This window comes from Fukomys damarensis, unplaced genomic scaffold (genome assembly GCF_012274545.1).
Source record: "Fukomys damarensis isolate Sample0158 unplaced genomic scaffold, DMR_v1.0_HiC HiC_scaffold_18, whole genome shotgun sequence".
In the NCBI taxonomy this organism is placed as follows: domain Eukaryota; kingdom Metazoa; phylum Chordata; class Mammalia; order Rodentia; family Bathyergidae; genus Fukomys; species Fukomys damarensis.
In genome coordinates, this window is record NW_022900930.1 from 4376499 (window position 1) to 4398612 (window position 22114).

Sequence of the window (22114 nt, forward strand, 5' to 3'; positions counted from 1 at the left end):
AAAGCCAGTGCCATGAACAAACGAAAGAGAAGGAAAGTGATAGAACCTGTGAGGGATTTTCCAAGAAACCAAGGCCCTGATGGATTACTGGGGAGTGGGGGCTGCTGGCCCCTCAAATCTGAGGCTGGTTTCACCCAGGATATTAATGATACTGTTAGGAAAAGATGCTTGGCCATGTGGGTGGGGCTCACCCGGGACAGTGTGCTGCTGAAACTCAGGAAACTTGTCCAGGATGCTGTCACTGCTTTGATGAACAAACAGAGTAACATGACAATGTCACAGGGCAGGCGTGGTGGCTCCAATCTGTCATGTTGGCTACTTTCGAGCTAAGGCCGGAGTATCATAAGCTTGAGTTCAGCCTGGGCAACTCAGTGAGACTCTGTCTCAAAATTAAAACACACAAAAAACCAGAAAGTGTCCCAACCTGGCTGAGTTGAATCCTGTCTTATGTGGGTACCCTGGAGAGACCCTTTGCCTTTCCTTATCTGGGTTTGATTCAGCTCCCTGGCTGGGCTCCTGTTTTCAATCTGTAGGCGCAAGTTGAGACGAGACGTATGTCACAGCTCAGGCGATCTCACCTCCCAGAGGGGTTCCACAGTTCCATTCACGACCCTTAGCAAAGGAAACCAGTCAGCGGAGAGCACCTCGTGGCTCTGTCAACCAGCATGTTGCTCGGGAAACTTCTTCCTGCCTGGCCTCCATTTCTGCCTGCAAGGAGAGAGCAAAACTAACTGACCAGAAGTCCCTTCCAGGGTCAAGTGCCTCCTGCAGGGCCAGCACCTGCTCCTCAGGTGAGCCGATGTTGCCACCTAGAGGCAATTTGAGAGTTCCTGTTGGCAAGACACAGCCTCTTCCTTTCGGTAATTCCCGAAACAAAGATTTTGTTTTCTTGTCCTAGAAGTTCAGAAACCTTTCCATCCACGGTGTGGCTTTGGCTACTGGAAGCTCTGCTCCAAAGCTGGGCTGGAGGACACTGGGGACAGGAACAAAACTACCTGCTGTTGGTTCTGGTTGCCACCCCCATATTTATTCACTACGCCAGACCACAGAAAATAAATCTTTTAATTGCTTTGTAATTGGCACAGATGGTATAATTCAAATTCACATTTTAATTTAATAGACTCTGAAATATCACACTATAGCTTTGAAATGGGAATCACAATGGTGTTTTACAAAATTACATTCAGCAGCAACATCGTGTTCTCAGTTATTTCATAAAATTAAAGACTACTGGAATAAGAGAAAAAGCTATCTAGAAAACAACCACCCACACTGAAGCCATCGGGACTCAAGATTGTGCTTTCTGCTCTTTGAAGATCTTGCCACTGCATTAATGATCAATCAAGAAGAGCTGCCAAACGGTGGCTTACAGAGACAGTGTGAGGCGGAGTGAGCCTTCTCAGAGGGAAGGGGGAAGCGAGGCTGAAAGCAAATGCCTGCATGCGCTCCACAGGCTTTCATTTCCAGGAGGGTTGAGATTTCACTGGTCTCTGCTAAAAAACCACCAGAAAGGTGGTGGAGAAGACATCACACCATAAAACTCCCGTCGGGAAAAGCTCAAAGTTCCATCTCTTGAGGATAGAAGAAAGGCTTAGGTCCTATTTACGAAAAGTCACCCCTAAAATCTCAGGGTCACAGTGGTCAGTGACGCTGTCACTAATAACGTGCACGTGGAGCTGTAACTGGAGGCCTGGCTGGATTTACGGAGTCTGCACTCCAGAGCAGGGAACAGGTCCGCCGCACACAGTGGGGCAAAACCACCTTGCTTCCAACAGTGAAGGTGACTAGCGTTGTGGGGAATTTCCTACAAAAGTGGGGTGGGGAATGGGAACCCCTCTGACTTCCATGATTACAGGCACCAGCAATCCATAGTTCAACCTGAAAAAGGCATCCATGAGCTGGTTAGTGCTCCAGCGCAGAATTCCATATGCGACTTGATCCTGGCTACTGATTTGGCATTTGTTTCTACAGAAGAGTGTGGATTCTCAAATGTGACCCGAAGCCACTGTTTGAAGCAGGCTTCCTACGTCACAGACGAAGCACAGGTGGCTTCAGTCAACACCTGGGACCGTCCACGCTCTGTTCAGGTCCCAGGGGTGCGTGGCTGGGCGGTAAGGCGGGGATGTCACGACAAACCCTTGTTGGTGCACAGCTGGTCATCTTGGCTGTCCTAGCTCAGTGCGCCTGTGCTGCCCCCACCGGAGCCTTCAGCTCTGTTGTGGTCTCACCCAGGACAGGTTTCTTGGAGTAATCCCGCTCTCCGAAAATGGTGGTCCCTACCCGGATGTTTGTCGATCCAACTTCAATCTGCAGGCAAGAGAATGAAGTTATCACGGACCAAGTTTATTTTTATTTTTGTATTTTTCAAGGATGGAGTCGCATACTGTGAGATGGAGTCTGGGGGCTCTCCGGCGGCATCTACCAAAAGCGATGCAAATGCAGCAGAAGACGGCTGTGGGGCAGTGGCTTCCTTGGGGAGGGACCACTCTCGGGGCGGGGCATTCAGGAAACAAGCAGTACTGCCTTGGCTTCTGTGGTGGCTTGGAAGTTTGAGATTCCGTGGATGGGGTTGATGGGACAATGATGACAATGGCACAGGACATGGGATGCGGGGGTAGGGGGACCAGGAACGGTGGCTGTCAGAGATGTATGGGACACAGCTACACAGGGAGAGCTATCTCATGGCCCACACACCTCCCAGCATGCCATGGTCAGGCAGAGGACAAAAGCACCTTGTGATTATCTCAGTACAGGACCTAACTCTATTTTACTTAGAAACACAAAGAATTCTTAAAAGAAGATAGCTTCTCCAGGAATGAAACTCTGTACTTTGATTTTTTGAGCTAAGTGTGGTCACCCACACCTATAATATCCACATTCTGGGAGGCTGAGGCAGGAAGGTTGTAAATTTGAGCCCAGCCTGGGCAACTTAGCAAGATCCTGCCTCAATAACAAAATAGAAATAGAAAAAGGGCTGGGGATGTAGCTCAGTGTGAAGGTTCTGGGCCCAACAACAACAAAAAGGAACCAGCCTGGACCACAGTGAGACCCTGTCTCAAGAAACAAAAAAATTAAATATATTTTGATTTTGTAACTTTAGCAAATGATTTCCTGTTCTAGGAAGTCAGGTACGGGAGTTGCCAATAAACCCTGTGGATCTACAAGTAGGGTGAACTGCTGTCACATCTGTGCCCTGGCGATTATGTGACCAAATGCCTTTACGACTTACAGTTTGATTTAGTGTTTTCTTTGGTACCAGGGATCTTGCGCTTGTGAGGCAGGCAGCAGAACCACTGAGCTAAATCCCGGTCCTCTTGTTCTTTTTCTTTAGTGTTAGGGCACTGGACCCTAGCACATGCTAGGGGTGTGCTCTGCTCTGGAGCCACAGCCCAGTTCATTTTAAAATTTCCCTTTAGATGACATTTAGGAATTATATTAAGTTTTTAAAAATTAGGTGTCAGGTTATAATTTCTATAAATTTTACTTCAAAAGAGAAGGAGCACGAGAAGGAGAAATGTCAGCAAAGAGGAGCACTGTGGCTGGGTTCCCCTATCGCTCTGACGAGAGGCTGCACGGTTTCTTCACCAAAAACCTACTCCTGCCAGTGGTGCTGGGGTACACCAGTCCCAGCTACTTTTTGTTTTTTCGGAGACAGGGACTCAATAAGGAGTCCAGGCCGGCCTTGAACTCGAGATCCTCCCGATTCAGCCTCCCTAGTGCTGGGATTACAGATGGGAGCCTCCACACCTGGCTAATTCCAGCTGTTTAGGAGGGTGAGGTGGAAGGGTCAGGAGGTGGAGGTCGGCAAGGCAACTCAGCGAGATCCCCATCTCTGGCAAAATGAAAGAGCTCCCCCGAGCCTGTTTCTGCTTCAGCCGTTTGGACCCTGCCCTCGGGGAGGGTCACTCACTGCGTGCGGGAAGTCCGTGGACATGCCCATGCTCAGTTCCACCCGCCCGGCGGGGACGCGCAGCTTTTCACACAACTCCTCCCGCAGCGACCGCAGCATCTGACAGGAACACAGGGTGTCACGCCTGTTTCATCCCTGCCTTCTTACCTGCCCAGAAGTGGTCAGATCTGTACACTTGTAAGACCCAAGTTTTCTGATCAAGGTGGTCTCCCTCTTTGACCTTTACTCAAAATATAAAGATCAGGTGTTCTGGGCAAAGAGCGGTAAAAATTCCATTCTGTATAACAACCTCCTCCCTGTTTTTCCGTTCCTCCTTTTCTGACCCAAGGATGAACCTATCTTCTTCCTGATAGTTGCTTAAAATAGTTAAAAAATCATACATTTAATCACATGCTGTGTTAAATATAATAATTGATTAATCAAATGTTCTTTGAAAAAGAACATTGACCCTTTGAACCTCCCCTCCCTTAGGTATTAGCAATCTCCAGTAAGTACCCTCCTATTCCAGTAAGTACTCCAATAATATCCAATAGTAACAAAAAAATAAGAATAACATCAATAAAAAAAAAGCCTCCCCAACCCTATATAATCGTCCCTTAAAAATGGATCAAAACTCTCGTTCTCTAATTTGCTCAGTCAGTAAAATACAAGGGTCCAGGCTCAAGCTTGTAATAAACTCCTCATGTAATTACATCAAACTCAGCTCCTTGGTAATCTTTGGGAATATCGCAATCTGGGTACAACAACACACTTCGGATTCAGAGTGCATGATTCTCATGATCCAGGGGGCTGTCGAGGTTACCAGAGGGCACTGCAAGGGTTTTCAGCAAAAATTCCAACTCCCACAAAAACTACTCTGACTGGGCTATGGCCCAGTGGTGCAGCGCTTGTCTACCAGGCATGTGGCCCTGGGTTCAAGCCACAGCACGAGAAATGAAGCAAAATAACACAACAACGAAAGGAAAAGTCGGTCACTAGAGAGGAAAAGGAGCTCGTTTTTCCAAAATATCGTTTTAGCCAAATTCAAACTGAGCCGAGAAAGATCTGTGGGGGTTTGGGAACCGGTCTCCCCCTTTCCCCTGGGAAAGAGGTCAGAAGCAGGTTTAAGGCAGCACCTGGGATGTCTCTGAAGTCAGTGCAGCGGCAGCTCTGCACAGCACCGGCCAAAGCGCTGCTCATTTTCTCCTGTGGTGCTGGCCACAGATGGAGGCCACGGAGGGTCTCTCCCGCCCAGGCCAAGGACACCGCTGCCTCTTGGGCTTGCTGATGCTTCTTTTGCATGCAAACAGTCCCCCACTCCCCCAGCCGCAGTACCTGGAAGTCTGGATTCGGTCCCTGACTGAGATCATGGCCGAAGCTCCCTATGGTCATCAGCCCCACGAACTCCAGGCTGGGGCACTTGGCATTGAGGTGCTCCACCAGGCCTATCATTTCTGAGGGTGGAAGGCCATGTTTACCTGTGTAAAAGGAAGAGAGATAAATATGCCAAGACGTCCTCAACGGCTAGAGGAGGGCTCCGTTCCACCTCTTCCGGGAACAGTGGAGGTGACGCTCAGGTGAAGACCTTGTGCAGTGACAGCTTCATGTCTTAAGGAGTAACTTTCTATGGGGTCTTCTTTGGATGCATCCCTCTGATCAGGTTCTAAATTTCTGTCTCAGCAACAGGGAAGCTGAAGGATACACCCCTCAGATGTGCCGGGGACTGAACCCGGGGTCTCAGGCCTGCTAGGCAAGCTCTCTACCCCTGAGCCCCGGCCCTAGCCTCTCTATCTCAGGATTTTATTTGTTTGTTTACCTATTTATTTTTTTGGAGACAGGGCCGCTCAGGCTGGCCTAGAACTCATGGCGATCTTCCTGCCTCAGCCTCCTGAGTGCTAGGATCACAGGCGTGCGCCACCACGCCCAGCTTTTGCTGTTGTTGCTTTTTTCAGACAGGGTCTCGCTCTGTAATTTAAACTGGCCTTGAATTCACTATGTAGCCCAGGCTTGCCTTGAACTCCTGGCAACCCTTCTGCCTCAGCTTCCGAAGTGCTGTGATTACTGGCATGGATATCTTAGGATTTTTGCTGAGAAGAGCCAGTGGAGAGGGAAAAGGAAAACCCTTACATCTCTTGGGACCCCAAGAAAGAGTGACATTAACAAAGTCCCAGATGAATCTGAGAACTGTTTTTCTAAACCTGATTAGTGTTATGATTTTAGTAATTTATTAATTAAATTGAAAAAACCTGAAGTATCTATTAAATAAATACTTCTGAGTACATATTCACAAAGTTTAACTGAACTTGTTGGTAGCTGGGGGAGCAGCCTGCGATGAATGATCATCTGTTATGCAGCTCTATGAACCCTGGGTCCCGCCTGCCTCTATTTATCAAATGGAGGCGCCAGGAGCAGTCACACCGATCTCTGATCAGGGCAAACTGTAGCTGGTTATCAAGCAATGACGTAATACAGATGAGCTAGGGTCACTTTCGGACGCGCCTGCGCCAACGATGCGCACGCACAGAGCACACCCAGAGTAACTGGTGTCAGGCACCTGTGCTGAGTCCTAAGAGTTTCTCATCTCACACAGTAACTCTGTGACAGGCACGTGTGCCACAGTGGGCTGTTGGTAACCCTGAAAGCTCTAAAAGATTAGCCATCACTGCTCTATGAGGTTAAGTACTTTCAGCAGAACCATTCTAAAGACGGGGAAACTGCAGCCCAGGGAGGCTAAGCAACCTTCCTGGGGTCAGACAGCTATGAACACACACCTAGGGTTTGAACCCGGGAGCCTGCTTCCTGGGCCTGTCTGGACAACAGACGTCTGTGTGCCTATGCTGTGCTCCTTCATGCGAAGATTTGGTGAATGCTGGTGCTCAGATGGTTGTACGCAAACACTGGATCTTTATCAATTTTTTTTATGAATTGCACACTAGGCAGGTACTCTACCACTAAACTACACTCCAGCTCAAACATTTATTCTCGACAAAATGCTACCAAGTGAGCCGTGCAGGGTTCTGTTCCCGGCTTTGCCTGTACTGCCACACTCAATCCTTGCCACCCTCTCTGAAGTGGGTGCTACTCTGATGCTACGCCGGGGCAAGACAGAGGTGGAGAAACAGTTACCAAGGTGGAAGGACAGCGCAAGCCTGCCTGCTTTCCACATTACCGTGCTACCCCAAGCCTGGTACGCAGTCTCTGCCTAGGGCTTTCAGTGGTCTTCTGTTCTCTCACTGTACACACGTGACCTACAATCCCCCTTCCGGAGCGATGGTGACCCCTGGGGATTTTTAAGAGATCAAAATCACAATCCTTTCTTGATTCCCCTTCTTTTCCCCAATATTTAGATATAACACCAGCATACACCAACTAAGACTCAGCACCATGAGGTATCAGACTTGCATGTGGGCCGGCTTACGTGTTGGTGCATCTCTAGACCGTCCACAGATAGCTGACGTAAAGCCCGTGGCCTCTAAACACAGCCTCACCCAGGAGATGTTTCCCCTCACATTTGCCCTGAGCACAGCCACCCAACGGGAAGGAAATCTGCACTGCAGGTCTGGTCACTCACTCTCCTCTCCACTGGTGTTGATCTGTACCATAACCTTCAGCCTTTCAGGGCAGCCTTTCTTCTGCCAGGAACTGTTGACTCTGTCTGCCAACTTCACGGAACTCACTGTCTCCAGTATGGAGAGGTTGGGGACGGCTGCAAAGAGGAAGAGGCAAGGTATTATTCTTCATTCACCCTCCTGAAGCAGACACCACGCGATAAGTCTTTGACCCGATAGTGGGAAAAACATCTCCGGAAAAGAAAAGACTGTTAAATCTTGGGTCTGCTAAGAGGACAAACAGGAGTTTTATCGGTATGAGTTCAGACATCAATGGTCCCCGTGCCACCCGCGAAGATAAACAGAGAGACTGGCATGGACATACTTAGGCAGCACACGTGTGCAGAGGCTTAGAGAATCAGTACTTGGTGGGGTCCTGTGTCGTGGGCCTGATCTGAGCACATCTCAGTTCAAGCCGAAACAGGCCAAGGTAGCCCTGAGGAACTGGAGACCACAGTGTTACCTGGTGTGATATCGCTGTGGCCTTCAACTCCCGGGATGGGGGTGCTCTCCTGTGACGAGGGCATCAGAGTGACCCACGCGCCGAAACCTAAGCGAGACACTGGAGTCCTCAGGGCCATCTCCTCTTTCCAAGACGCATGTGAGAAGGAGTGTCAGCCTTGCCTCAGATAAGGGACAGCTTGAGCAACGCACGGCCCAGCCCACAGCCCACTTTTACTGAATGCTGATGTCTTCCAGCAGGAGGCTTCAGGTTCTTTTTTATTTGTGGTGCTGGGGTTGGAACCCAAGGCCTTGGTAGTAAGCTACGTCTTCCCTTTTCAGTATATGTGCTGCCGAAGTGAGCACAGCTTCCCTTTGTCACTAAGCTGCCCAGGCTGGGTTTGAATTTGTGATCCCCTCTGCCTCAGCCTCGGTGCTGGGATTCCAAGTGTGTGCATCCGGGCATTGTGGCACAGGCCTATAATCCCCGCAGTCAGGAGGCTGAGGCAGGAGGATCACTGAGAGTTCAAAGCCAGCCTAAGCTACACAGTGAACTACACCGAGACCAAGTGTGTGCTACCACACTCAGATTCACAGAACTTAACAGTGCTGTGCCACTGACCCATACCACCACTCCTGTTTTCATTTTGACACAGGGTTTCTCTAAACTCCCCAGTCTGGTACTGAACTCCCGACCCTCCTGCCTCAGCCGTACGGATGTGTGCTACCACTCCCAGCTCTGTTCCTGTTAGCGGACATGAGATTAGATTGCTTCCCTTCTTCTAGAGGCAGGGCTGGTCTCAGGGGGCCTCTGAGCTCAGCCTCTCAAGTGCTGGAACTGCAGGGACGTGCCACCACCCGGGCTTAGCTGGCATCCTTTCTGTTTTAAATTACAAACAAAGCTTAGGCACAGACCTCTGTGCATATATATGAGCATTTCTACAGGATAAATGAATTCTAGAAATGAAATTACTGCCCAAGCAGGAAATACAATTTAAACCATATTAGCTACACCAATCTGCCCTCTAGGAGACCCCACCTACCATTTTTGACTCTTAGGCTCATGCGCTCAAAATGATGGACATTAGTCGCCTTTTCTACTCCTAACGATTTGATGAGTGAGAAATAGAGCTTATTATTTTGTGATTAAAGGTGATTATTACTCATTTAATTACTGGCCTTTTATATTTTTTCCTTCATAAATTATCTGTTCTTAGTTTTTGTTTACCTTTTTCTTATAAAAAAAAAAAAAAGATTTAGGGCTGGGGATTTAGCTCAGTGGGGCTGTGCCTGCCTAGCAAGTACGAAGTCCTGAGTTTGATTCCCGGTATCGAAAGAGCTAAAATATTTTTTGGTTGCCTTTTTTTTGCTATAGTGCTGAGGACCAAGGCTGTTCTACCAGAGAAGTATATCCAGCCCTTCTTATTTGTTGTTGTTGAGACAGGGTCTTCCTAAATTGCGCAGTCTGGCTTTGACCCTGTAACCATTCTGCCTCAGGCTCCCTTGGTGCCCCAGTTACAGGGGTGCAACATCACGCCTGGCTTCCTTCTTATGCACTCTAGATGTTAACTTCTTTACCCTTTGAAAAACACTGTTTTTCTTCCAGTCTGTGATTTCCTTTTGCTTTGATATTCAGAGAATTTTAATTTGTGTGCAATCAAATCTGAGAACTGTTTCTCTATGGTTTCCAGATTTTATTATTATTGTTATTATTTTTTGGTACTGGGGATTGAACTCAGGACTTTGCGCTTGCAAGGCAGGTGGTGGAACCACTGAGCTAAATCCCCAGCCCTATTTGTCTGTTTTGAGACAAGGTCTTCCTATATGTAGTCCAGGCTGGCCTCGAACTTGTGACCATCCTGCCTCAGCCTCCTCAGTGCCAGGATTATAGACGTGCACCACAAAACAACTCTGAAGTATGGAAAGAAAAAAAAATTAAGTAAATTTAGAATTCTATAGTCAGAGAAATATTTTTTTAAATTAAAGGTGAAAGTATAAAAGAAAATGATGGGAAGCCAGGTGTGGCAGCACATGCCCATAATTCTAGCACTCTGGGAGGCTGAGGCAGGATGATTGCAAATGTGAGCCCAGCCTGGGCAACTAAATGACTTGGGGAGACCCTGTCTCAAAATAAAGACTGGGGATGTTGCTCAATGGAAAAGCATGGGGTTCAATCACCAGTACATCCTCAAACACAGACACCCACTCTTTTCGTTAGACTACATACAAAAATGAACTCAAATGGCCCTAATCATGAGAGCGAACTCTAGAAGAAAATCTAGAAGTAAATAAATCATAACCTTGGATTAAGCAATCATTTCTTAAAAAGACATAACACCAGAGTATAAGTAAGTCACAAAAGGAAAAAGAGGTAATTGGAATAAAAAACTAGGACCCTGGACTTAGGACCTCGCCACGCCTTCCCTTCTGTGCTTGGCTCATTTGCATACCATTTGTTTATGCCTGGAGTGGGGAGAGAAATCCCAAACCAGGTGACCTCCACTGCACTGAGAAAGGAATTCACGGCCACTCCTCTGCTGCCGAGTTGCACTGTGCAGGGAGGAGGAACTGCCCACCCCTGCTGGGGTCAGACTACCCACTCCCAGCAGGCTCTGCATGCTGGTCCTCAGCACAGGGCCCTCCGGGTGACGGCCAAACGACTAACCTGACAGAGGACACCGCCACCACCAGGAGGAGAGGGGGAGACGGCCGCAGGAGCCAGACTTGGAGGGGTCAGGACCAGGCACAGCTCTCCGAGTCCCCGAGAAGCTCTACTTTGGGCCAGGAAGGTCGTGGGCCTGCATTCTGGGCGGGAGGGGAGGTCTGGAGCACGTAGCCCTTCAGAGGGGGCTCCCACACTGCTGCCTACACCTGGCAGAGAGAGCTGAGGCTCATACCCGGGTTGCCTATGCCTCTACACTAAAACCCTTCCTCTCTTTGCTTTGGTGAAGGGTGGTTCGTGAAGGGCTCTTAGGGTCTGTCAGCAGCCAGTGTGTATCTGATGCTACTGCTGTGGCCGACTTTCCTACAGCCTAGGCGACTTGGTTGCTGCTGCCCATTGGTCTTCTCTGTGTGCCAAGGACCGATCGCCTGGGGTCATAAACAATACTGTGGCCCGTTCCTGAGGAACTGGGTACCGGGCCAAGCAGGCTGCATTCTCTCCTCTCAAATAAATGGAGATAGCTGGATCCTGGGACACGAGCCAAGGTCACACACAGAAAGAATCTCTGGAACAGAAATTAAACATAAGACAGGTCAACAAGATGCCTCCAAAACTTCTACTCACCCAAAGCCGATCCAAAGGGCACTGGGTGGGGGATAAAAGGCCACACAGTACCAGGGGAAGTAAAAAGCAGATCAGTAAGGTGCTTGGTGAATTCAAAGAGGACAGAACTAAATAGGTAATGACCCTCATGAATGATCAGCAAGCCTACAGAAGGTACTAAGAGAGGAGCTGAAGAAAGATATACAAGCATCCGGGGTGGGAATCCAGGAAGTGGTCGCCAGAACAGCTGGCGAGAGGGACCCTTGGGGTCTCATACAGCATCTGGGGTCACCTGCAACTGCAGCCCACGTGGCTCAACTTTGATGTGAGACTCAACCCGACCCAGCACTGGTGCCAGGCACCAGGTGCCGCAACCACAGCCACTGAGGTCACCTCTGGCTCTGCAGATATTCGGGGACACATGATGGGCTCTGCTCATCACATCATCTGTGCTACCTCTGCATGCTGATGGCCTGCCTATTTCTGCCAACGCCCCTCTGCCGGAGTATACCCTGAAAGAACAATGCCTCCACGTGGTCTGGAGCCCGAGAACCCCTTGAGACGGCACATCACGGGGTCACTGGACACAGGAACACGGGGCAGATCAGCAAGTGGGAGAGGAGACTGAAGACTTGTCAGTATTCCTGCATCTCAGCTTCTGAGTACCAGTGAGTTTGGATCTAGATACAGGACCGGTCATCATTTTCAGCTTCAGAGTACCTCACTCTTGGATCGAACTCAGGACCTGCACTTTCCAGGCAGGCATGGTGCCACTGAGCTAAATCCCCAGCCCCCTCACTCTTGAGTAAATACATTCCTTTGCTTGAAAGAAAGGTAACTGCCTTTACTAGGTGTTAGGTAGGTCTAGGGGCAGACATCAGGATGTATCACTTAACTGCTGCCTTTTGTAGAAGTCTCTGTGGAGAGAGCAGTTGCATTTTCACCTCCCACTAAATTAGGAGAGCTTTGATGTGTGTGGGATCCCACAAGAACAGCAGCGAGGGTGGGGCCTTCTGCCTCTAACTGACAGAGCACGGCTGGTGAGAGGTCCAGCTCCCACTTGAGGAAGACTGAGGTGCCCTTGATGAGGGGAGCAGTCTTCCTCCTCTTGAGCCTTTGGTCAGTATTTGTGGGTGAGCAACCCGGGGGATGCTTCGGGAAAGTGGACGGTTGGCCTCCGCTTCTGCTGAGGGAGGCCCAGTGTGTGTACCGTAAACATCTTAGAGGGAATCGTTTTCATAGAAAGCACTTTTTCTAATTTTCTATGTCTCCCATTTTTCTTGGTCCACTTGTGCTATAAGGCTGTTTTTTTTTTTGTTTTGTTTTTTTGTTTTTTTTTAGACAGGGTCTCACTATGCAGTTGAGATTGACCTGGAACTCACTATGTAGCCCAGGCTGGTCTCGAACTCACAGCGATCCTCCTGCCTCAGCCTCCCGAATGCTGGGATTACAGGTGTGTGCCACTATGCCTGGCTCTAAGGCTGTTTTATTTCTATTTCTAAACCAGGATTGGAGTTCCACAGTTACTGTGATAATAGTGTTTTGTAACCTGACGTCTACACAAAAGCTAGCAGAAAGGAGCTCTCTTCTGTTTAATTCTAGCGTGAAAGAGCTGTGCTATACACAGGTTATCAGGTACGGGGATGTCTGTTATTTCTGTAAACTATGACACTTCTATTTCATCTGCAGGACTGGTCACACTGCACCCGGCTGGAGGGGACACCCAAGCCCCACACTTGTGGGCCAGTTTTGCCCAACAGTGCGTTCACCCAGCAGTCTGGAACATTTCAGTTTTATGAATGCACACACCCTTTCTGACAGGCCGGGCATAACCACTAACACAAATGTAATACTTCTATCAGACTCCCTCTTTTGTAACTAATAGTTCTTAAAAAACAAAACAAAACAAAACAAAACAAAAACAAACCTAGCACAGAAAAATTTACAGACAGAAAAAGAAAAAAGATCACTGTAAACGCACAATTTAAATATGATTAACCTTTGAACTGTTTTCTTTCAGCCTTTTATGGGATGCATTTTGGCTGGTTGATTTTGACTAAGTGAAGATCATACAGAACGTATAGTTTTGTATTTTACTTTTTCATTTAATTTTGTAACAGATATTTTCCATGGTACTACAAGCTTCTCACAAACATTAGTGTACTTTTCTACAACTCATGTCTGAGGGATGTCTGCTATCGGTAGCTCCTCTGGGCACGATGCCATGCTCTAAGATCACAATGCAGCAAATGAAAATCCTGCGGTTTCCCTGCCGTCTTCTAACGCACCAAATCGTAGTCTCTTCTTTCAATATCCAAAAAGATAAGTCAGCTTTTTAGAAAAGTGTGCTATAGTAGTTCTCATGTAATGACACACGCCTACATTTATTTATGTTTTGTTGTTGAGCTGGTGGTGGAGGCAGAGACTTCCGGTGTGAGTACAGAGGCAGCTGGGTGTGGTCTGTGTGGGACAGGGTGGGGGTTTCAGGAAGTCAGCTAGTGCTGCAGTAGTTCAACATTGGTTTATTTTTTTAAACTTGTTATTGTGTCAAGCTGAGATTTAATCTTCCTCACAAAAAAATCTGAAACACTGTTTTTTGTGTTTTCTAACAGTGAGCCCAGCGAGGCTGTGAACGCCTGCAATCCTAACACTTGGGAGGCTGAGGCAGGATTGCCTGAGTTTGAGGCTATCCTGGACTACCTATAAAGACCCTGTGTCAAAAAAACAAAACAAGGGCCAGGTGTCATGGCCCATGCCTGTAATCCCAGCACTTGGGAGGCTGAGGCAGGAGGATTATCCCAAATTCAAGGCCAGCCTCCAGTGAGTTCAGGGCCAGCTGTGATTTCATAGAGAGACCCTGTCTCCAAAAATAAAACAAAATAAAAAACAAAAAACCCCACCAAAAACAAGGCCAGGGATGTAACTCAGTAGTGCCACACTGCCTGGCGCCTGGCAAGCTCAAGGTTCTGAGTTCGATCCACAGTACCAAAAACAGAACAAAACAAACACAACAACAACAACAACAACAACAACAACAAAACACTCAAAAGCAAGATTGAAAACCTATAGTTTAAAAAAATGTGTATTTTTCATTTGGAATTTTGTGAATGTATTGTTCTTATGAGACTATGATGTTTCCTATTTTGAAATTTTAAAAAGAACTGTATAGTAGTAAATCATGCTGGCTAAAGGAAAAAGAGAGAGATGTAAAATATGAAAGCTCAACACAGAAAAGAATGGGGTCCATAAAGAAGTTCCAAACAGAAATACAGGAGATTAAAAATGCAACTGAAAGTATGGGCAGCAGAAGAAACCAAAGGGAGGATAGAGTGTCAGACCCAGAAGAAAGGGCTATGGTTCGTGACTGGCTGAGGAGAGATACCTTAAAAACGGTAAGGGAACATGAGAAATGGATCCAACAGCTGCTAGACGGAGCAGAGAAACCTAAGGGCAATTCAAATTAGTGAAAAAGCAGAAGCTCACACAGAGGGCCTAAAGAATTTAACATATAGAGAAGTAGGCACATAGAACCCAAAATAGGCATGATCAGAATAAAAAACTCTCCATGCCACATAATTTAAACACCATCAATACAGCACAAGAACAGAATCCGAAAAGCTGTTAGAGAACAGCAATGAATCATTTATAAAGGAAAACCCGTAAGACTTACAATAAACTTCTCAACATAAAACCTTAAAGGCAAGGAGAGCTTCAAATGAAGTGTCTCAAGCCCTCAAAGGAAACGCCTTCAATGAAGACTATATATCCCGCAAAATTATGTTTCAGAATTGATGGAAAAGGGTCAGGGGTTTAGCTCAGTGGCACCCAACTTGCCTCACAAGTGCAAGGTCCTGAGTTTGAGGCCCAGTACAAAAAGCAAAAAGGAAGAAAAATTGAAAAAGAAAAAAAAAAAGATATCTCCATGATAAAAAGCATCCATAGAAATTCATGATCATCTTTGATGCTCAAAGATATCCCAGAAAGAGAATGCCAAGAGAAGTCCGATAGAACGAATGAATCAGGTAAAACAAGCAATTAGGTAGAAGGGAAAGAAAGGAAAACAGAAACAGGAAAATATTACAATGACAGGAATTGAATCTAGAGTCACTTATCTTACTGTATACTAAACTAAAATCAAAATGGATCAAATCTAAATGGTAGAACAGAAAACACTTAATCCTCTAGAAGATAAAACAGGTAAAGCTCTTTTAAGACATAGGTGTTGGCAAGGACTTCCTGAACGGAACCCCAGTGGCACAAGAAATAATACCAAGAACCAACTGATGGGATCACATCAAATTAAAAAGCTGAACAGCAAAGGAGAAACAACCAACAGAGAGAAGAAACAACCTATAGAATGGGAATGATTTTTGCCTCAGACAGAGGACTAACATCCAGAAGATATAAAGAACTAAAAATAATTAGACCACCCCCAATAAAAGACCTAAACAAAAAAACGGGCAATCAAAATGAATAAACACTTCTCAGAAGAAGTACAAATGGCCAATGAATACATGAAAAAACGTCGAACATTTCTGGCCATTAGAGAAATGCAAATTAAAACATCTTACTCCAAAAAGAATCGCGATAAGGAAATCAAAATACTGGCCCCTCAAGTTACAGCGAGCCTGACACACAAACAACCTGGGTCAGTTAAGTTCATGGAAGATTCGTCCGCCCCTGGTTATCTATAGCACGTACCAGGCCAACTCCAGACCTCAGCTGGACTTGGGAAGGACACTGCCAGGGGCTCTAGGCCTCTGGACTCAAGTGGGACACTGCTGTAGGGTCCAGGCCCTCAGTCGGTTCTTCGTGTCTCCAGCACGTGCACAGGTCTCTTGCACACTTCTGCATGTGACGTTTTGGGTGAATATTATAAAAATAATCCTATAAATTACGTGTCCTGTATTAAATCCATTCCCTTACAAGCCCTGGCTATACCATGCTTATAGCAGCCTAATTTCTAAGAGCTCAGTCAGAAATGGCCTATATGTCTACCAACAGATGAACAGGTAAAGAGAATGTGGTACAAGGCGGGGCTGAAGCTCAGGGGTTCCGCCACCTCCCCGGTACCAATAAAATAAAATAAAATAAAATGTGGTATTTGTACACAATGGAGTACTACTCTGCTATAAAGCAAGATAAGCTTGGGGTATACGTAGGGAAATGGATGTAACTTGAGAACATAATATTAAATGAAATAAGTCACAATATTAAGTGAAATATTAAGTTAAATATTGCCTGGTTTTTCTTATATGAGAAATTTACAGTATATATTGCATGTGTACATAATATATAATAATTATATGGATATATGGCAAAATGGTTGTTCAATAGGAAGTAAGGACAAATGGATGAAGGAACAAGAGATGGGTGGAGCGGGGAGAAAGGGGACAGAAAGGAGATGAAAAACCCACAGAAATGAAAAGGGAACATGATGACAACAGAGCTTTTGCACATGGGAAGGGGACTAAGAGAAGGAAGCGGAGAAGAAGGGGAGAGGTAGTAGATGTTTAAAAAAGTGACATTTACTGACGCCCCACAATAAATATAATCATTATGCACTGCAAACATGCACTCATAAAAAAGGAACTTTAAAAAATGGGCACAAAACTTAGACACTTCACCAAACAAGATGTACGGTGCTCGTGCAGGTGAAGAGACAGTCAGCATCCCTAGCTGGCAGGGAAATGCCGTGGGCACCACTATGTACTCATTAGAAAGACAAAGTTAAAAAACCACTGAGGCTGGGGATGCTGAGCAGGTATGAGGCCCCAGCACCATGAAAAACGAAAGTTAAAATACAACTGTGTGGAAAAAAGAGAGATATAATCGTGTGAGCCGGGCGTGGCGCCTATAATCGCAGCACTCGGGAGGCTGAGACAGGAGGATCGCTGTGAGTTCCAGACCAGCCTGGGCTACACAGCGAGTTCCAGCTCAGTCTCAACTACATAGTGAGACCCTGTCTCAAAAAAAAAAAAAAAAAAAACAAAAAAAACAAAAAACCCAAAAAACAAAAGACAAAAAACCAACAACAAAAAGAGATATAATTGTGTGAATTTTACTGGCCATTCTACTCCTAAGTATTTACTCCAAGACTGAAGGAAATATATGTCCATATGAAGACTTGTACACAAATGTTCATAGCAACTTATTTATAATAGACAAAAATTAGAAGAAACCTGAATGTTCATCAAAAGGTAATAGACAAATTATATTTATGCAACAAAATACTACTGAACAATAGGACAAACAATTATAACACAAAATGAGTAGGATGATTCTGAAATTCCTTACACTGGAGTGAAAGAAGACAAAAAGAATATACACTCTAATTCTTTACAACTCCGAAAATGAGTTAGGCATGCTGGCACACATCTGTAATCTGTAATCACTACACAGTGAGTTCAAGGCCAGCCTGGATGACATAGTGAGATCTCTCAAAAAACCCCTAAAATTAAAACAAAACATAACAAAACAAAACATCCCAAACCCTCTAAAAAAAAAAAAAACAGCAACAAAACAGTTAAGTGGTGCATAAGGAAGAAAAGTGGGGAGAGGCAGAAGAGAGGGATTACAAATGAAGAGGAGGAAACTATTTTTTTGGTACTGGGGAGCAAACTCAGGACCTTACTCTTGCCAGGCAGGTGGCATCACCACTAAACTAAGTCCCTGGCCCAGAGGAGAAAACTTTTGCAGGTGATGGATATGTTCATTATTTTATCTGTTGTGATGGTTTTACAGGTATAAACCTGTGTCAAAATTTATCAAACTGCCAGATGCAGTAATGCACACCTATAATCTGAGCTACTCGGGAGGCTGAGTCAGGAGGATTGCCAAGTTCAAAATTACCCTAAGAAACATAGCAGGACTCTGTCTCAAAATAAAATAAAAGGGCGGTAGAGTAGGTCATGCTCTCTGGGTTCAATTCCCTAGTACCACAAAAAAATAAAACAAAGTCATTGTCATATGGCTAAAAATTTTGAGACAGGGTCTTGCTATATTGCTAAACTGCCCAGTTTTCAATCATCCTGATTCGCCCTCTGAGAATGCTGGGATTACAGCCTGTGCCACCACACCTGACTGTTTTTGTTGTGTTTTGCAATGCTAGGCCCTGGAACCCAGGGCCTCATATAAACTAGGAAAATTCTCTACCACTGAGCTATAGCCCCAGCCCTTGTAGTTAATTCTTAATTTTACTTTATTGCATTTTTTTTTTTTTACTTGTCTTTTAATAAAGGAAACTCCAGCTGGGTGTGGTGGTGCAAACTTCAGCTAATAGGGAGGCTGAGGCAGGAGGATTGCAAGTTTGAGGCCGTCCTGGGTGATTCAGCAAGACCCTGTCTCAAAATAAAAAGCGCTGAAGATGTAAGCTGGTGCTAGATCACCCATGGGTTCAATTCCCAGTGCTGCCAAAAGACCCCAAAAAGGAAACTGACAGCACAAATAGTCACTTGGCTGTGTTCTCAATCTGTGCTCTTCCACAGAAGGTAGTACACGCGATACAACGTCAGAGCACCTTGTCCTCATCCTTAGAGCTTTATCTTACCCATCAACTTGTTGACATTTTGTTTCTGCAGGTGGCCAATGAAGTGCCATTTGATGTCAGGACATGAAGACAGAATCTGAAGGGAAAAAGGAAATGACATTTGACTCGAAGCTGATGGTCTCTGGCTCAAGCCTTTGCTCACACCCGATGACCCTTTCACTTCTGTGCTGTTCTGTAAGTGGAATAAACTGCTACCTCCTTCTTCAGCCGGCAGCCCAACGAGGCAAAAGGATGCTCAGAAAAATCAAAGGCTGGGTGGGGGATTTAGCTCAGTGGTGCCACACCTTCCTGGCAGGTGCAAGGTTCTGAGCTGGATTTCCAGGGGGGGAAAAGAGAGAGAAACAAGAAGAGGGAAAGGCTTCTGCTCTGTTCCCTTCTTATCCCATGAGCCCCTCTGTCTTTCAGTCATCATCCATTAAGGATGAACTGATTTAAATTTTCAAATCCCAGGAGGATAAGGGATTACAGCAAGCTCCTAAAAGAACCATTTCTTTTTTTCTTTATTTTTGGTACCGGGGATTGAATTCGGGTCCAAAAGAACCATTTCTAAGCAGCTACAAAAAAAAAAAAAATTATAGTTGACATAAAGACAGAAAATTTATCTGAGAATTATTTGAGGCTCAAGGTAAAAGTGGACACTTCTACCCATTCCAATTTCCCGTTTTAAATCTTAGCCACCAACATGGGTATAATTTTCAACCAAAGAGCCAAGGTTAAATTGAAAACTGAAGAATTCGGATATCCACTTACTTTAGGATTTGATGCTTTTTCTAGTAGTTCCTGAACCTAAAGGGTAAAACCAGAACAAGTCAGAAGCCTGACAATCACGATTCTTCACAAGGGCCTTTGGAAATGGGCTCTTACGTAGTTTTCTCCAAAAGTGCGCTGGCCTTGATTGTAGGCCTCAATCACCATCTCCACAGGTTTGGTTTTGCTGACTGCTACAAGCCGGGGCTGGATGGCTGGGAGATCCTGCCAAGAGGGAAAGAAGCACAGGCATATTATCCCAATAAGTCTCACAGGATTTATTCTGTAGAATAAACTGGCATAGATTTCAATCTGGCATCTGTTAGGATACGTCCTTCCAAAACTATAGGGAGGTTAATATAGAGAACAAAGCATACCACATGTATGTCACTGCCACGTAATGTTAAGTGCCCCAATATCTAGTGGAAGACATTTCTGTCTCAGAGCAGCAGGGCGAGTTAAAGCAGTGTTTCCCTTCCGTGTAGTCTTAGAACAATTATACCAGTTACTACCAGGGTCCAATCAGATGAACTGAATCTGAATCTCTGGGCCTGGGGTCTCAGAATCTTTTTGGTTTTGAGGAGCTGGGACTGAACCTACTAGGCAAGTGCTCTCCACTGAGCTACACACCAGGCCTGAGAATTATTTATTTAAAAAAATTTTTTTTTCCTTCTCATTGAGTTTACTGGTACATTTTAAGTACACAGTACAGTTACATTCATCATTGGGATCTTGCACCTTTACAGGACAGGTCTTGGTTCTCATTTTTACTCTTTTCCCTGTCTTCCCTTCACCCTCTCCTCCCTTCCCCATTTACAAACACTTTATTTCCATTTTTTCATTTTCTCATGTTTTTTTCCTTTTCCCTTATTACGTTTCCCCTACCCTTCCCATTTCCCCTACACCTTTAGCCCTTTTCTTCCTATTTCACACTGTCAATTATATCATTAGGGAGAATTTTTTTTATACAGGTTTCACTATATAGTTTGGGCTGGCCTTGAACTTAGCAAGTAGCCCAGCCTAGTCTCAAACTTGAGAGCCTCCTGAGTGCTAAGATTACAAGCATGCACCAGGCCTGGCTGAGAAGCTTTTTTTATTTTTATTTTTTTAAACAAAACAAAACAAAACAAAAAACAGCTCTCCAGATGACTCTTCTGCATATCAGCACTGGAAGTTCAAGAATCACTTCATTGGGAGGGTGTGTAGCTCAGCATTCGATCACTTGCTTGGAGGTGTGAGGCCCTAGGCTTGATCCCTCACACAGTACAACACAAAACAGAGCAAAGGAATCACTTCATTATGGGAAAGCGACACTCTGATTAACAGGGATGTTACTTCTGGCTTCTGAAACCCCACGGTACAGATTTGGAAACACGTCCTGGTTTTGGTGTAATTATTCACACTGCTTCCATTCGCCCTGAAGGTGGCTCAGTAAGGGTAATCACGTGCAATTTACTGTTCCATCTATGACTCAGCCACCCAGGAGCAGGTCTGAGACTGGGACAAAGACAATTCTGGACTCAGGATTAGACTTTTAGAGCATTTAGAGCAGGCTTTTCCTGCATTCTGCTGCAGCCACCCCGGCTCCCCAACAGAGGCAGAGATGAGATTCATTTATCCTCATATAGTTCAGCCTTCAAGCCCCTCACTGCCGGCTGGAACTGTCAAACAATCACAGTATTCTCAAGGACCTGAAGGAGTCAGGTCAATTAGCAAAGAGCTCCCTTCCTTCCTTCCTTCCAAGAGGCTCGAGTCACCAGCTTTTCCTGAGGCCCTGTCGGAATTCCTAGGGTGTGGATGAATCAGTGATTTCCAGAGACAACTGGAAGGGGCAGCTCATCGGCCTGAGACTACGCCCAGGGAAAACCTCCCCGAATGGGAGAATCCCTAGATTTTCCTGAACCACTGAGAATCACAGAACATAAATACCAGAAGGGAGATTCCTTTTCGGAGTTCATCCCACTTTCTGTACAGATGAAGAAACTGAGGGTGCAGTTATATGACTGTTCAAGGTTACACCTAATTAGTAATTAAGGGAAGACTGTAATACAGGTCTTCTATGTCCAGGCCACCATTCTGGGTTCTGAGACCACAACGGCTAGATCAGACTGGGCTTTGCCCTTTCAGTCGGGCCTATCATTTCACACTAACCAGCTTAACTTACACTGAGCTGGGAAGGTATTAACTCCAGATCCAATGCAAGTCTAATAGGGGACAAAATACAGGCAGCAGAAAAATAACATCCAAAGGGTGCCTGCAAAGTCCGGCCAACCCACCCAGGCTTCGGCCAACGAGCTGTCAGACGATGTCACAACGCGCGATCTGGGGAGCTCGGTCGTCTGCTTGCTCTGGTGCCAGACGTTTCCCCAGTTCCCCAAGGCCCCGCCCACAGGGCCGGGAAATGGCCACCACGCCCGGAGAGGAGTCATCTTCCCCAGGTAGCGGGCGCCTTCTGCACCAAAGCCAGCCTCCAGAGCATCCAACACACTTGGCGCGAGTCCCTGAGAAAGTCCCTCTCCAGCCCTCCAGGCCGCGGCCACCCCCGCTGACATCTCGCTGGCGGCCCCGCCCGTCCGGGAGACCCCTCTGCGTCACCGTGACGACCTAGTCCTCCC

The 22114-nt window shown here is 46.1% G+C and overlaps 1 protein-coding gene across 2 annotated transcripts in view; it reads right to left on the minus strand.

The window, feature by feature from the left end:
• Window positions 1-1046: 1046 nt before the first annotated feature.
• Window positions 1047-22114, minus strand: part of Plpbp (pyridoxal phosphate binding protein) — a 21342-nt gene continuing 274 nt past the window's right edge. The window contains exons 1-8 of one of the 2 annotated variants that reach the window (XM_033765365.1): window positions 21776-21923; window positions 19617-19724; window positions 19503-19538; window positions 18753-18828; window positions 7461-7595; window positions 5225-5367; window positions 3911-4009; window positions 1047-2307 (exon numbers count right to left, since the gene is read on the minus strand). In XM_033765365.1, coding sequence (XP_033621256.1) covers window positions 2176-2307; window positions 3911-4009; window positions 5225-5367; window positions 7461-7595; window positions 18753-18828; window positions 19503-19538; window positions 19617-19667 — 672 coding nt within the window. In that variant the 5' untranslated portion in view covers window positions 19668-19724; window positions 21776-21923 and the 3' untranslated portion in view covers window positions 1047-2175. Of the gene's footprint in view, window positions 2308-3910; window positions 4010-5224; window positions 5368-7460; window positions 7596-18752; window positions 18829-19502; window positions 19539-19616; window positions 19725-21775; window positions 21924-22114 lie in introns of those variants that run through there. The other variant, XM_010604701.2, reaches the window with a different exon arrangement.